Source organism: Monomorium pharaonis, chromosome 5 (assembly GCF_013373865.1).
Source record: "Monomorium pharaonis isolate MP-MQ-018 chromosome 5, ASM1337386v2, whole genome shotgun sequence".
Taxonomy (NCBI): domain Eukaryota; kingdom Metazoa; phylum Arthropoda; class Insecta; order Hymenoptera; family Formicidae; genus Monomorium; species Monomorium pharaonis.
The window spans coordinates 16,870,262-16,886,207 of NC_050471.1; the positions used below are offsets into that span (position 1 = coordinate 16,870,262).

A 15,946-nucleotide genomic window follows, 5' to 3' on the forward strand; every position below is an offset into this window, starting at 1 on the left:
GCAGTGTAATGAATCAAAATAGTATATATTATTATATACATATTTTGATGAAAAATAATATTAAACTCAAAGATCCAGTCTTGATCATCTTGATAGAAATATATTAATAAAATATTTCACAGAAACTTTTTTATTTGATCCTTTTTTATTATTTATTAAGATTTATTAAAATGCATTAAAATTTATTAAAAATTAATATTTAACATTTATTAAAATTTATAAAATTTATTTATATAATAAATAACAATGTAATAAAATAAATTTTATAAATTTTAAGAAATTTTAACAAATTTAAATGAGTATATATTAAGGAATTTTAATATATTTTAATAAATTTAATAAATTTTAATGAAACAGATCTCCTCTCTCTCTCTCTCTCTCTCTCTCTCTCTCTCTCTCTCTCAATGAAGAGAGATTTTTAATTAAATATTTTTATTAGGACATATAAACAATTTTTTATTTTCTTCTTTCAAGATCACGCATAAATTTTCTCTAACCTTAAAAGAGAGATAGCACGTGATGTTTAAACAGACAATGGTGGGGATTGAGCCAAACGCTATCCATGCACTACCTCTGAAGCAGTAGCATGGATAGCGCGCGTTTATGACGTCAAACGCTACAGACAGTGACGTCATCATAATTTTGATAGCGCTATCCAGCGTCTCCGCGAACAGCGGTAGTGCTGCGTAGCGCTAATAGTGAGCTCCCCGAACGCACCCAATGCATCGCATGAGCGCATGAGTCCGTTCCGTTTCTCTATGCGCAAAACCAAAATGGCTGTCACGCATAAGGTCTGTTCGCGTCACATGCCCCAACATGCTCCTATTCACCCCAACGCACTCCAATACGTTGATTCCGATGACGCCAACCTATTAGAATGCGTTGGAGTGAGTAGGAGCATGTCGGAGTATGGCGACGCAAACAAACCAATAGACATCGCATGAGCTGCCTCACCTCAGGTGCGTTCCGTTTCACGCATGATACGCATGATGCATCGTTCATCTTTGTTGTTTGTCAAACGTTAAACAAGGATGAACAATGCATTATGCGCATCATGCATTGAAACGGAACGCAGCCCTCGAGAGCTGAGGCAGTTCATGCGTTCTCATGCGCTGTGTGGTGGGGCGCGGGAGACCATTCCATCGACATATAGAATGGACTGAGCATTGCGATAGGTTAGCGCGCGCCTGCTTTAGAGTGAGAGGTACTACACCTGAGGCCTATGTTTGTCTCTTTTGCAAGCTTCTGATTTGTTATTTCGTCTCTCTCCATTCACGGAGGAGGACGAAATAACAAATCAGAAGCTTGCAAGAGAGACAAACATAGGCCTCAGGTGTAGTACCTCTCACTCTAAAGCAGGCGCGCGCTTGCCCATCGCAATGCTCAGTCCATTCTATATGTCGATGGACCATTCCCATGCGGGCATGAATTGCGCATGGAGTGAAACGGAACGATCTTCAAGTTTTCCATGCGCTTCATGCGTGAAACGGAACGCACCCCGGGACGTCTGGGCTAGAGTCCCTATACAGAGAGTCGTGCCATCTCCTTTGAGTATATATACATGGGTTGCGTTCGGAAACGTCACCCAAGTGCTCTCGGGTATCATTGGCTTAGTTTACATCGTGCATTTGATACGCGTATCAGGTACCATATTCGTATCAAATTCGTACTAAATATTTAGTACGCACGATGTAAACGCTGCCGGATCAATTTGGTACGAGCGTATCAAGTAGGAGTATCGTACTAAACTGATACGCGTACCAAGTGATACAAATGTCGATGTAAACGCATAAAACGCATTTTAGAGAGAATTTAGCAATTGAGCATAACCTCAGTGCTAAAATTTAAAAACCGGTGTGAAAATGTCTTAGTAGGAGACATCAACATGAATTAAATTTGTATTATATTTTTTACAGTACATGCTTAGTACATTCGATGTAAACGCGCCCGTACTAAGGCTTTGGCCATTGGCTTAGTTTACATCGTCAAAACCTTTACGCGTATTAAGTTTGGTGCGCACCAAAGCCTTAGTACGGGCGCGTTTACATCGAATGTACTAAGCATGTACTGTAAAAAATATAATACAAATTTAATTCATGTTGATGTCTCCTACTAAGACATTTTCACACCGGTTTTTAAATTTTAGCACTGAGGTTATGCTCAATTGCTAAATTCTCTCTAAAATGCGTTTTATGCGTTTACATCGACATTTGTATCACTTGGTACGCGTATCAGTTTAGTACGATACTCCTACTTGATACGCTCGTACCAAATTGATCCGGCAGCGTTTACATCGTGCGTACTAAATATTTAGTACGAATTTGATACGAATATGGTACCTGATACGCGTATCAAATGCACGATGTAAACTAAACCAAAGGCTCTTGCGACTGCGACAGCCTTATGACTGGAAATATACATCTGCGACATTCTCATACGACATGCGACACAATCCTTGCGTCTATTGTAGACGGGCTGTAGAATGGCCCTTAAGTTTGTTCTACATTAATCGCGTCGCAAACAGCCAGTAGCGACTTGCGACAGCCAATGACTATCGAGCTTTAACTAGAAACTAGGCGCTCATTGGTTGTCGCAAGTCGCAACTGGCTGTTTGCGACTTCTGTAGACGAGGCTACGGGAACATGATACATGTTCATGTGCTTAGCATTTCATAAGCACAATCGGAGTAAGCAATTCATGTGGTTCGAGAAAGATTTTAATTGGATCACGAACGACTTATAAAAGTAAATTTGAACAAATGTAATCGAAAAATATAAACAGTGGGAAACGTAAATAGTAATTTAATTTTTAACTTTGTAAATAGCAAGAGAAGTAATAAAAACATATAGATATTGAATTATGCAGCATTATATTTACAGGTTACAGAAATACTGTTCTATTATTGTATTTGCTTCATTTTTCCATTATTTCGTATTCGCTTTTTGGAATGTATTCTTTTTTAAATTAATGTCTGTTACGTATACAAATTTATATATAAATACTGTTTTTTTACTGACTTTTCTAATAATGGTTATTACTATTGTAAAAAATACAATAGCAATAACCATTATTAGAATAATTATTTTGCTAAATATGCAGTGTAACGTTCTCCCCTTCCAATTTTTCTCTAACTTTGTAAATTTTTGTATTTTCACACCTAGAATCTTTTTTGAGAAGTAAAATCATTGCTCAAATCCCCTTTTTAAATTTAATTTTAAAGTTTTTTGATGGGTGTGTGGTAAGTAGAACTTATAAATTTATGTAATGACTGTGAGAATATTGCATATATTTTTAATGTTGTCATACTGTTTAATATTGCAATTTATAAATTAAAATGAGTTATTTAGTCAAGCAACTTAATAACAATTTTTGAGTTCTTATTCAATATGTTGTTGATGATGCTAAATTATTGCCCAAATTTATAGGATCCATATTCTAGAATCAAAATTTAACAGATCATAAGTAAATAATTTTGGCTAATTAACAAAAATATTAGTTTAAAAGAATATATTTCAAAAAGCAAATATGAAATAATGGAAAAATTAGCAAATACAGTAGAATAATTTTATTTACTATTACCAACATATGTACTTTTTGTAAGAAAAATCACATGTTTTAAAAACTTATGTTATTTTTTAATAATTTAATGTTATTTTATTTTATGTTGTGATTATATAAGATATTTTAAATTCAAAACTTTAAACTTTAAATATATCTAAAACTTACGATTTTTATATAATTTGCTCAAATTTAAAATTAAATATAGAATTACTTTTATATATATTATTCATGTATTTTGATATTTCATATATGTAGATATATTTTCAAGTGATTTTTATGTTTCCATGTACTTGATAAAAAATTTTTTATATATAAATAGTTAAATGGTTTAATGATTCAAAAATTTTTTGTGCAACAATAGTTTAATTCAATTTAAAATAAATTTGTAGTATTAATTTAATTAATATTTAGTTATTAGACATGAGAAATATCAAAGCTTAATTATATAAAATTATATTAAATTATACATCAAATATGTTGAAATATATTACATGTACATAATATACAATTATATATACTGGTAAGAAAAATTTACTATTCCCTTAGTTAGTAGCTATACTTATAATTTATTACTTAATTTCTGCATTTACTCTCTGTAAGTGTAGTTACTTAAGCCACCACTCATATTTAATATAGTTTCACTTTTGTGATTGCAAAATCGTTCATTATTGGTAGTTAATATTGATTTCAAAAGATTTATATATTAATAAGAATTATATAAGAACTAATATTTTGTGATAATCTATTAATACATGATATTTATGGATATTTATGATAGTTCAGTTCAATAGATGTTAAAAATGTTAAAAAGATGAAACATGTATAAATAAAAATTTCTTTTTAAATAAATATAAAATTACGGTTCTTACTGAGTTTTACATATGTAGAATAATATATGTTACATGTATAATTAATATATATATTAATTTTTACATGAACAATAAGAAGTTTTATAATTGTATATAAATACACACACATACACACATACACACACATATTATATATAATACGTGTAAGTACAAAAAGTATTTACATATAAAGGGGGGTATAAATTTTAGGCAACTTGGGGATTGTAAAGTAAATGCAAATTTTGTATGTTTTTTTTTGTTTTTTCCCTGTAGAATTTAAATATTGACCTTGAAATTATGCCAAATAAAGGGAAAAATAATTACAGACATTTAAACGTTAATTTTCCCTGAAAATTATGCATTTTTAAACACTGCCATCTTAAATACCTTTGATCTTTTTGGAAATGCTAAATGTCATGTTTATATAATAAGGAGTTTATGTATAAATATTAAGCAGTATTATATAAATTACGTCTATTGTATATAATGGATTATATACGGATAATTATATCTACATATATATAACATATTAGCATATTTTTATAAAATTTTTATATAATTAAATATAATTTCTATGAAAAATTTATTTAGAAAACAAAATTATAAATAAAATTTTTTCACAAATTCTAGATTATTTAAAAAAAACTATAAAATTATTTATTATTTACTTTCAGATAATGTAATTAATGTATCTGAACAAGAAATTTTGCCTATCAAACTTTTGTAAAACATGATCATTTTTATCTATTGATTTATGTATAGTAAAAGTAAAAATTAGAAATAGAAAATTATTAAATTATCTTAAGAAGGATTCAGTATTTTTAAAAATACTGCATTAAAAAATGGTTAAAGAAATAGCAGATGAATCTACAAAAGAGATACAGCTTATAAATTCAGATGATCAAGAATTCATTCGTTCGCCGTTTGATAATCTGCAAAAATCAATTGGCAAGATGCAAATGAAAAAGCAATTAGGTCTTCTGGAAGGAGTAGCTATTATATTGGGAATTATATTTGGTTCAGGTATACTCAATTTATAAATTTTTAATAAAAATGTTAAACTATACTATATATGTATACTTTTACATATTTTATGTCTTTATACCTTTGTATTAAATGTTTACTGATTTGTATAGATAAATATATATATATATATATATATGTGTGTGTGTGTGTGTTTGTAGGCATTTTTATCTCACCAAAAGGAGTAATACAGGAAGTAGGTAATGTAGGATTATCTCTGATCATATGGGTGCTATGTGGTCTACTCTCCATGATAGGTGCCTTGTGTTATGCAGAATTGGGTACTAGCATACCTCGTAGTGGAGGAGATTATGCTTATATTCACGAAGCCTTTGGTGCATTGCCTTCATTTTTATACTTATGGGCTGCTAACTTAATTTTTGTGTGAGTAAAGTTTCAATTTACATTTTATCAATAGAGATTTTATTAATACTGAGAAAAAAATTTTTATTGTTTATAGCCCTACGACAAACGCTATCATGGGATTGACGTTTGCTCAATACGTTGTACAACCATTTTTTCCTAATTGTGTCACTCCGAATGACGGTGTGCGACTGATTGCTGCGCTAAGCATATGTGAGATTTTAATGTTTTATCAAAGATATAATGCTTCTATGGAGTACATAGAATATTGAAAGAACGTTGCTGAGATGTAATTAAAAAATGTTAAAGTGTTAATGTTTTTTAATGTTTTAATCGAATCTATATTTTTATTTATCAATTATTACTATTACTGCAATTGTAATAAGTGCATGTGCGCGCGCGTGTGTAGTACAAACAAATTAGCTTTTGAAAATAAAAACAAATCTACATCCATACCAGGTCTGTAAATATGAAACCGGAATTTGCCCATAGATGGCGCTAGCTGTCAATGTAGTTACCGTCAAACCGTGTCATTGGCGCCATTTTCTTGTTTTGACATCTGATAAAGATTTTCAACTCACAACAATACAAGTTTCATACAACAGCATAGTTTTTAATAGCGTTGAATATGTCGAATTTTGTGCCTGGAAACTACGATTTGCGGACAGCATTGATTTTCTGTTACCATTTGAAGAAAACTGCAGAATCGCATCGAATGTTTGTCGAAGCTTACGGTGAGCATGCTCTTGGTAAATCACAGTGCTTTGAGTGGTTTAAAAAATTCAAAAGTAGCGATTTTGACGTGAGAAACGAAGAACGTGGAATACCATTGAAAAGGTTTGAAGACAGCGAATTACAAGCATTGTTGGATGAGGATGACGCTCAAACGCAACAACTCGCGGATCAATTAAATGTGACACGAGAAGCCGTCTCCATACGTTTGAAAGCCATGGGAAAGATCCAGAAGATGGGAAAATGGGTTCCACATCAACTGAATGAAAGACAGCAGGAAAACCGAAACACCACTTGCGAAATGCTACTCGCCAACTATAAAAAAGAGTCATTTCTTTATCAAATTGACTGGCGATGAAAAGAATATATTTTGAGAATCCTAAACGTAAAAGATCATGGGTAACTCCAGGCAGACCATTAACATCGACTGCAAGGCCAAATCGCTATGGACGGAAGACAATGCTCTGTGTTTGGTGAGATCAGAAGGGTGTGATCTATTATGAGCTGCTAAAACCTGGCGAAACCGTTAATACTGAACGCTACCGACAACAAATGATTGATTTGAATCAAGCTTTGCGTGAAAAACGACTAGAATATCAAAAAAGACAACAAAGTGATTTTACTTCATGATAATGCACCATCACACAGCAAAACCGGTCAAGGAAACGCTTGAGGCGTTTAATTAGGTAATACTTTTGCATGCGGCTTACTCACCAGACTTTGCTCCATCCGATTATTACTTATTTGTATCGATGGAACACGCACTTGCTGAGCAGTGCTTCACATCTTACGAAAATGTACAAAAATGGCACGATGACTGGTTTGCCTCAAAAGAGGAACAGTTTTTTTGACATGGCATCCACAAATTATTAGAGAGATGGGAAAAATGTATAGCTAGCAATGGGCAATACTTCGAATAAAATATTTTTTATCATTTTCATACAATAAACGTATATTTTCTATACAAAAATTCCAGTTTTATATTTACATACCCGGTATACCATAAAAACATCGACATTTCAGGAACGTTGAGTTACAACATTGCCAATGTTGAATCCATGTTTCAAAAGCATAGATTCAACATTGAAAAGTCATTGTTAAAACATCTAATGTTTAAATTATTAATGTTTATTGAATGTCTTGTAATAATTGCAATTCAACATTTTGATACATTTGTTTAATCTTTAATATCCCTTATCTGACTAGTTTTGCGTTCTTCCTCTACTATTCTAAGTCTATTACTAAATTGCTCCGGCATCATATTATTTAAGATCTTAAAAATAAATATGCACATATTGTAGTACAGCCTTTGTCTTATGGTCATAAATTGCAACGCTTGGTGCATACATTTAACTTTGGTACGTCTGTCACATTGCAATATGACTCTCATAGCTCTATTTTGCGCTTTTTGGAGCCTACTTAACTGTGTATCTCCCATATCTATTAGTAGCGTCGCACAATACTCAAAGTGAGGTGCTATAATTGTCTTATATATTGTACATCTAGTGTAAGCCGAGATAAAGTTCCCTATTCTATTTAAAAAACTTATTTTCTCCCCTATTTTCTGTAGCATGTAATCACAGTGACCGCTGAATCTAAGTCTATCATCGATAACACAGGCACACAAAAAAAAGTGGTTGGTCCGGCGGACTAGACTAGTCAATCCTTATGTATTTCGACCCGCTGAATCCGAATCCAAGGTCAGAATTGCAAAGTTAGCTCGCATTTTTTAACCTCAAAAAAATTTTTTTTTTTAATGTTGGTCCGGCAAACCAGACTAGTCAATCCTTATGTATTTTGACCCGCTGAATCCGAATCCAAGATCAGAATTTCCGAATTGGCTTATTTTTTTCTAACCTCAAAAAAAAATTTTTTTTTATGTTGGTTTGGCGGACCAGAATAGTCTATTTTTATGTATTTTGACCCGCTGAATCCAAATTTAAGGTCAGAATTGCTCAATTGGCCGGACCAAGATTTAAAAAAAAACATTTTTTTTTTTATTAGGAAGAAATGAGCCAATACAGCAATTCTGACATTGAATTTGGATTCAGCGGGTTAAAATACATAAAGATAGATAGACTATTCTGGTCCGCCAAACCAACATTAAAAAAAAAAAATTTTTTTTTGAGATTAGGAAAAAATGAGTCAATTCGGAAATTCTGATTCTGATTAGATTCGGATTTAACGAGTCAAAATACATAAGAATTGACTAGTCTGGTTCGCCGGATCAACATTAAAAAAAAATTTTTTTTTGAGGTTAGAAAATGCGAGCTAACATTGCAATTCTGACCTTGGATTCGGATTCAGCGGGTCGAAATACATAAGGATTGACTAGTCTAGTCCGCCGGACCAACCACTTTTTTTTTGTGTGTGCCTGTGTAATTATACCCAAGTACTTTATTACTTCTACACGCTCAATCTCATTTCCATCCAAACATCTCACAGTAGTATTGCCTCTCAATTCTTTTCTTATCCCTCTAACTAACATATATTTTGTTTTCCCCGAATTCATCTTCAGTTTATTAATATTCATCCATTCCTCCACTACGTTAAATGCAATATTCAATTTCCTCTCTACTTCCGCACTACTCTTACCTGTTACATATATTAAGGTATCGTCCGCAAACATTTTTATATTACACACATCCGAGCAAACGTTAACAATATCATTCATATATATTATAAACAACAATGGGCCCAATACCGAATCCTGTGTCACTCCGTATTCCGTAGTCATTATTTTAGACCATCTATCAGTAAATTGAACTTGTTGCATTCTATCTTTTAAGTACGACCTAAACCATTCTAGAACTGTTCCTGTAATACCATACTGGTATAATTTCTCTAATAATCTTTCTCTATCAATTGTCTCGAAAGCTCGTTTAAGATCTACAAAAATAACTCCTACTATTTGTCTCTCACTAATAATCAATTTCCATTCATCTATAACTGTTTGAATTGCTGTTTCACACGATTAATTTTTTCTGAAGCCCGACTGATGTTCCGTTATGATATTATTACTTTCTAGGTAGACCTCAATTTGCTTTTTAACTATTATCTCTAGTACTTTTTCATATATTGGTAATATAGAGAGAGAGAAAGGGAGGGAGAGAGAGGGGGGAGAGAGGGAGAGAGAGAGAGAGAGAGAGAGAGAGAGAGAGAGAGAGAGAGATGTTGATGCGTTTATTAAGTCCTAGCTTAGCTTTCGGGCAAAGATACATGCTATACTTAGCTTAACCTCTTGCGGCATGGTGGTCGATATATCGACCACCTATCTTGAAGTCATTTTTTTAATTTTTCGGACATCAAATACTGCATTTTATTATTTTTTCTTGTAATTTTACTTTAGTAAGAGTCTTAGTAGTATTTGGTAAGGTGTAATTTTCCTTTATTATTAGTTAATTAATAAATAAAGTGAAAAAAAGTGTGTGTTTTTTACAATAAATGTATGTCAGAAAGAAGGAAGAATCATGAAAATCAGTATACAGGAGTGTTTGGGGTCGCTGATTACAAATCCGCTATTAGAGTTCGATGATTTTTTTCAAAATGGCGGATTCAATATGGTGATTCACGATTTTGAGTATTTTTATAGGTTTTTTATGGAAATTGATATATTGAATTTTCTCGGGTCGGAATGTTGAAAAAAATTTCGAAGTTTCTTACTTTTTTTTTACAAGAACAGATGTACAGAACTAGCTTTTCTAGGTTGATTATGTGTAGGTCAGATTTTTGAAAAATGGAAAATTTTAAATAATGGGTGATAAAAAATTTTTTTTCAGATTTTATATTTTTTCATTTTTTTCGACAATGGTACATAAAACATAAACTGTATACCAATTTCCATAAAAAACCGATAAAAAATACTCAAAATTGTAACTTGCCGTATTGGATCCGCCATCTTGAAAAAGAATCATTGAAATCTGATGGCAGATTCGTAATCAGCGACTCTAAAAACTTTTCTATACCAATTTTCATAAAAATCCGATTAATAAAAAAATGTGTGCCGCAAAGGGTTAATATAGTCGACAAAAATAAGCATAAATTTACAAACTGAAATGTAGACAGAATTTTACAGAGAAGTTTGGTAGACAAAATAAAAGTATGAAAAATGAGAATCTGTACTTGATTCATGAATAGAGACTAGACAGTATGCACAATAAACGTATATAGTTCTGTAATGATCTAAAAGCTCAAATTGCTGTTACATTTACTGAACCACTATATAGTTTAAGTAAAATATGGCTCTACAATGATTACCTAGCTTTAATTTGCTACTCGATTTATAAAGTTGATTATGCTAGTATAGCAGAAAAGGTAGAACTGTGCTCTCAATACTACATGCAGTATGGTTGTGCCAAGAAATATTGTCTTACAATATAACTATCACTCTAAGCTAAAAATATAATCTTAAATACTAAAGCCAGAAATATAATCCAATAGCATAGCGATATCTACATTTGTAATTTTTTTTTATAGTCTGCATTCCCATACCATCATACTCTATATAACTAATGCAGTAATAATATTATATAAGCTAGCATCTTTTCAAATTTACTGAATGCAGGAGTATAATTTGTCAATGCAGTTTCTATGGTTTTTACTAGACTAATAAGAATAAAGATAAAAGTAGAGTAGTACAGCAGAATATACTTTAGCTAATGTTCATAACGCACACAATTTGATGGTGCGGAGAGCATGGCTAGGCACACAGCGTAACCCAGTGATGCAAGAACAGTTTAAGCGAGTAAGAGCTACAAAGCTCCCGGTTTTTCTTTTTTTTGTTTTTTAGGACTCAGCTACGACCTTTTGTCTTGGGCTACCCACTAAAACCCCTTCCTTGTTTCTCATCTTCTTTTCAGTCTCCATGTTTTTTATAATAATCTCTATGATATACTTCACCCCTTCCTTCTTTTGCTTTTTCTTAATTACTCATTAATTTTTTTTTTTTTTTAAATCATTTGTTCTGTTCGCGACTCGGCGAAGAGTTCGTTGGTTAACCCCTGAGGATGTTAAGCAGAGTGAGAGGACATTTGTGGAACAGGTGTTAAATAAAATTCACTGCGATTACGTGTCACGTGAACTCATCGTGATGTCCGAGTCGTATCGTATATTTATCACAGATCTTAATTGATACACATTACACGCGTTTACTGTTCAATGAGCACAAGAATAAATGTCTGGGTGAGAATAATGTCTTGATCACGGAAGAGATTATATTAATCTGTTACCAGTCGTGATGATGATGCCCGTGAGCCGGTATCACGCGGCGCCGGCGTGCGCATAGCGTGGTGAACATGAGTCTCCCAATGTGATGTACCTGAGCGATAATTATGAGTCTTTCTTAATTACTGTATGAGTCCTTCCGTTGAGCACTCTCTGAGCAGGTATTTGAAGATCCCACGAATAGACTTAAGCACAAAATTACGTTGAAAACGCTAGCACAAGATACAACGTGAACCGCCGCCATAGAGCACAAGTACCGAAGTAAGTTAATTCTGGTGATATGCGCACGCTGGCGCTCATGCTGACGAACCACGATCTACGCGAACGGTGATCAATAGCGGGAGCGGTGCTCTTGCACACGGTACATTTGGACACGGTGCTTTTGGACACGATATCTTGCGCACGGTTCAAATAGCCACGGTGCATTTGCACACGGTGCATTTGGACACAAAAGAAATTTTATTAAAAATGTACACCAGTTATATGCACACGTAAAATTTGACCACCGGATATTTGCACACGAAAAAATGCCCACCGTTTACTTGGACACGTAAAAGTTGCACATCATTCATTTGCACACCGCTCACTTGCACACCATTTACTTGCACACCGTTCACTTGCCCACTACTCATTTGCACACCAAGAAATGCGCACCAATCATTTGCACACGAAAAGATGCGCACTGATCATTTGCACACGAAAAGATGCACACTAATCATTTGCACACGGAAAGATGCGCACTGATCATTTGCACACCAAAAGATGCACACCGATCATTTGCACACCGTTCATTTGGACATGGTGCTTTTGGACACCGTTTTTTTGCACACCGCTCAGTTGCACATCGTTCAATTGCACAACGTTTAATCAAACGCATATTAAATATTCATACATTATGGCTGCGTTTGCAATGTGTACATGGGTTAGCGACTTGGCCGAAGGCCCCCCTTGCACCCCGCCGTGTGTGTGTGCGTACGTGCGTGCGTGCGTGCGTGTGTGTGTGTGTGTGTGTGTGAAGCATTCACACCATTTAAGTCGCAAACCCATGTGGTGCATGGATTTGCGACTTAAATGGTGTGCGATTGAACGGTGTGCAACTGAGCGATGTGCAAATAAACGGTGTCCAAAAGCACCGTGTCCAAATGAACGGTGTGCATCTTTCCGTGTGCAAATGATCAGTGCGCATCTTTCTGTGTGCAAATGATTAGTGCGCATCTTTCCGTGTGCAAATGATCGGTGCGCATTTCTTGGTGTGCAAATGAGTGGTGGGCAAGTGAACGGTGTGCAAGTAAGCGGTGTGCAAATGAATGGTGTGCAACTTTTACGTGTCCAAGTGAACGGTGGTTATTTTTTTGTGTGCAAATATCCGGTGGTCAAATTTTACGTGTGTATATAACTGGTGTACATTTTTAATAAAATTTCTTTTGTGTCCAAATGTACCGTGTCCAAATGCACCGTGTCCAAATGCACCGTGTCTATTTGCACCGTGTCCAAGTGAGTGCCACCTATCAATAGCTGCTGCCATCTGACGTGATGGCGCGAGTTCAGTACATACTGAATCCCGAACATGTTCCTTTTTTTATTATTTTCTTTTTTCTAAATTTTCCTTTTTTTATATTCTTTTTTCCCTTTTTTTTTCTTTTTTTTCCTTTTTTCTAAATAGTTTGATTTATAACACCTCTCTGTATATTACATTTTTTGTAAAATTTTTTTTACTTTTTTCACTGATTCCCTTTTTCCTCTATCTTAATTTTTACATTTTCCCTTTTTGTTGCTCTTGAAAATGCCACATAAAGTTGTCCATGTGCAAATACTGGATTTGTTAAATATATCCAGACTTTTTCTAAAGTCTGGGAATTACAATTTAGATTTAAAAGAAGACAGTTTCCAATACTCGTAAAAATTAAGACAGAGGAAAAAGGGAATCAGTGAAAAAAGTAAAAAAAATTTTACAAAAAATGTAATATACAGAGAGGTGTTATAAATCAAACTATTTAGAAAAAAGGAGAAAAAAGAAAAAAAAGGAAAAAAGTGACTTATTTATTGTCATTGCAAATGATACTCGTATTGGAAACTGTCTTCTTTTAAATTTAAATTGTAATTCCCCTAAATTGCAATTCCCAATTACTTTTTACTAAATCTATTCTTGGAATGATGACAATCTGTCCTCGTGCCTGCCCTGTTAGAATCTCTCCATAAATTACTTTATTTTTTTAATTTGTTACTATTAATCTTGTTCTATTGCATAATTTTTTTTTATATTTAAATTTCTTATTAAGATTATTGTTGCATTGTTTTTTATTTTTAGTCAATGTACTGGCATTTCTGAAGGTGTCAATGAGTTTAAAAATTTACTCGAAATAATTTATTTGCTCCTCTGCATTATCACTAATAATAGTGTCAATTGATAAATATTCCTTTTCTTCTCCTTCCATTTTTCCAAGAATGTCATCATTAATTTTAAATGATTCCTCATTTTTTGGACACAAAATCGTTGTTTGTTTTTTTCTTATCAATTCCATGGTTATTTTTTTATTAAATATCTTATTTATAAGATTCCTTTATTACAAAATTCTCAGGGATTTTAATTGTATCATGATCTAGTCCTTCCGTATTTGATAATTTACTCTCCAAGTTCCAACAATCAATCTGCAAATTTTTTTACTTTTCCAGTTCTCATATTTTGCTGTAGTTTTACTTACACATTCTTCCATAGTGGATTATATTTCACAATTGATTCTATTATAGTTGCTTTATTTGCATGTGGTACAACTGATAGATTTTGTCTAAAATTTGCAGATAATATAACTTTTCCTCCAAATGGTTTTGCATTTTTCATCAATTCCCTTAATAGTATCAATTGCTCCTACTGTCATACTCATCTCATCCCATATTATTAGTTTTGCAGAGATGAGTTCTCTTGCTGCCTCTGTGTTTTCTCTAATGTTTGATTTTGCTCCTTTATCAATGGGACTTGTTAGCTTAAACAGGGAATATGTTCTTCCTTCTTTTAGTAGTGTTTCTGTAATTCTTGTAGATGCACATGGTAAAGTTTTCTCGTCGTAACTCATAAATGTGTTAAATAGGTATGTTTTTCCATTCCCTGCAAAACCATTAATATAAAATAATCTTTCCGTTTCATTTTCATTATTTATTGCTTCTATTATTTTATCATATACGTGCTTTTGTTCTGCATTTAATGTCGTTATTAAATAATCTCTGTGTATTCTTTCCTCTTCCACATTATATTCTGTTTCATAAATATTTACCGATGTTGGATTTGGCAATTGATTTTCTTTACAGCTATTTCCATTATTTTTCAAAATTCTTGTATATGGTTTAAAGCCATATTTTCAGGATTGACAGTATTTTTTTTTACATAGTCCTCAATCATGTATTCTTTGTATTTATTTCATATTATTGGTACATTTGTTATGTTTCCGTAGATGCATATGTAAGCAAATAATTTTCGTAGTTGTACTGGCCTTTTTTATTCTATCGCCTTCTCTATTGTTTTTTCCCATAGATCATTTGTTTCTATTAATTGTTTTGCAATTGCTGCATTCTTAAAAGTTTCATAACACTCCATTTACAGTTTTAATATTCTCATAACTTTTTGTTTCTGTCACATACAGTAGAAGTAGACGTAGATAAAATTTTTTAATATCTTTTTTACTTACTGTATATAATCTTGATATTATTTTCTCTCCACTATTTTTGCGTGGTTTCCACTTTGTTTCTTTCTTATCATAGACATAGTGATATAGAATTTCTGTGTGCCACTGCAATGCATTTTTATCTGCTTTATTCAGTTTGAACCATGCTGTTAGCGTCGTATCTCGATTGAGTTTTCTTTGAGCAGCTTGTTCCTCATTTCCCTTTTGAAAATATACCATTTGACAATTTGGTAAGTGAACTGCCAATCTTATTACTGTATGCAACCTCATAAACCGATCGTATCTATTCAGTCTCCACATGGCTTCTGGCGTACTTATATATCTTGCATTCAGATATGAGTTTACTTTATCTATTCTAATTAACCCTCTGCCTACACACCTATTTTTCTCCCGATTCCTACACACAGGGGTTACGCTAATCCCAAAATTTCGTTGACTTATATCTCCAAATGTATTTAATCAATTTTAACTTCTTTTTTTTAATCGAAAGGAAAAAATCTCAGAATTATGATGGTCTTG

At 32.9% G+C, this 15,946-nt stretch overlaps 1 protein-coding gene across 6 annotated transcripts in view; it reads left to right on the top strand.

The window, feature by feature from the left end:
• The first annotated feature begins 2,640 nt into the window (after positions 1-2,640).
• The window catches only part of LOC105839818 (Y+L amino acid transporter 2), a 64,320-nt gene continuing 51,014 nt past the window's right edge, over positions 2,641-15,946 (top strand). For 2 of the 6 annotated variants that reach the window (XM_036287781.1, XM_036287785.1), the window contains exons 1-4: positions 2,643-2,879; positions 5,084-5,432; positions 5,594-5,816; positions 5,893-6,008. In XM_036287781.1, coding sequence (XP_036143674.1) covers positions 5,252-5,432; positions 5,594-5,816; positions 5,893-6,008 — 520 coding nt within the window. In that variant the 5' untranslated portion in view covers positions 2,643-2,879; positions 5,084-5,251. Of the gene's footprint in view, positions 2,880-5,083; positions 5,433-5,593; positions 5,817-5,892; positions 6,009-15,946 lie in introns of all 6 variants that reach the window. The other 4 variants (XM_036287784.1, XM_036287786.1, XM_036287783.1 and 1 more) reach the window with 4 other exon arrangements.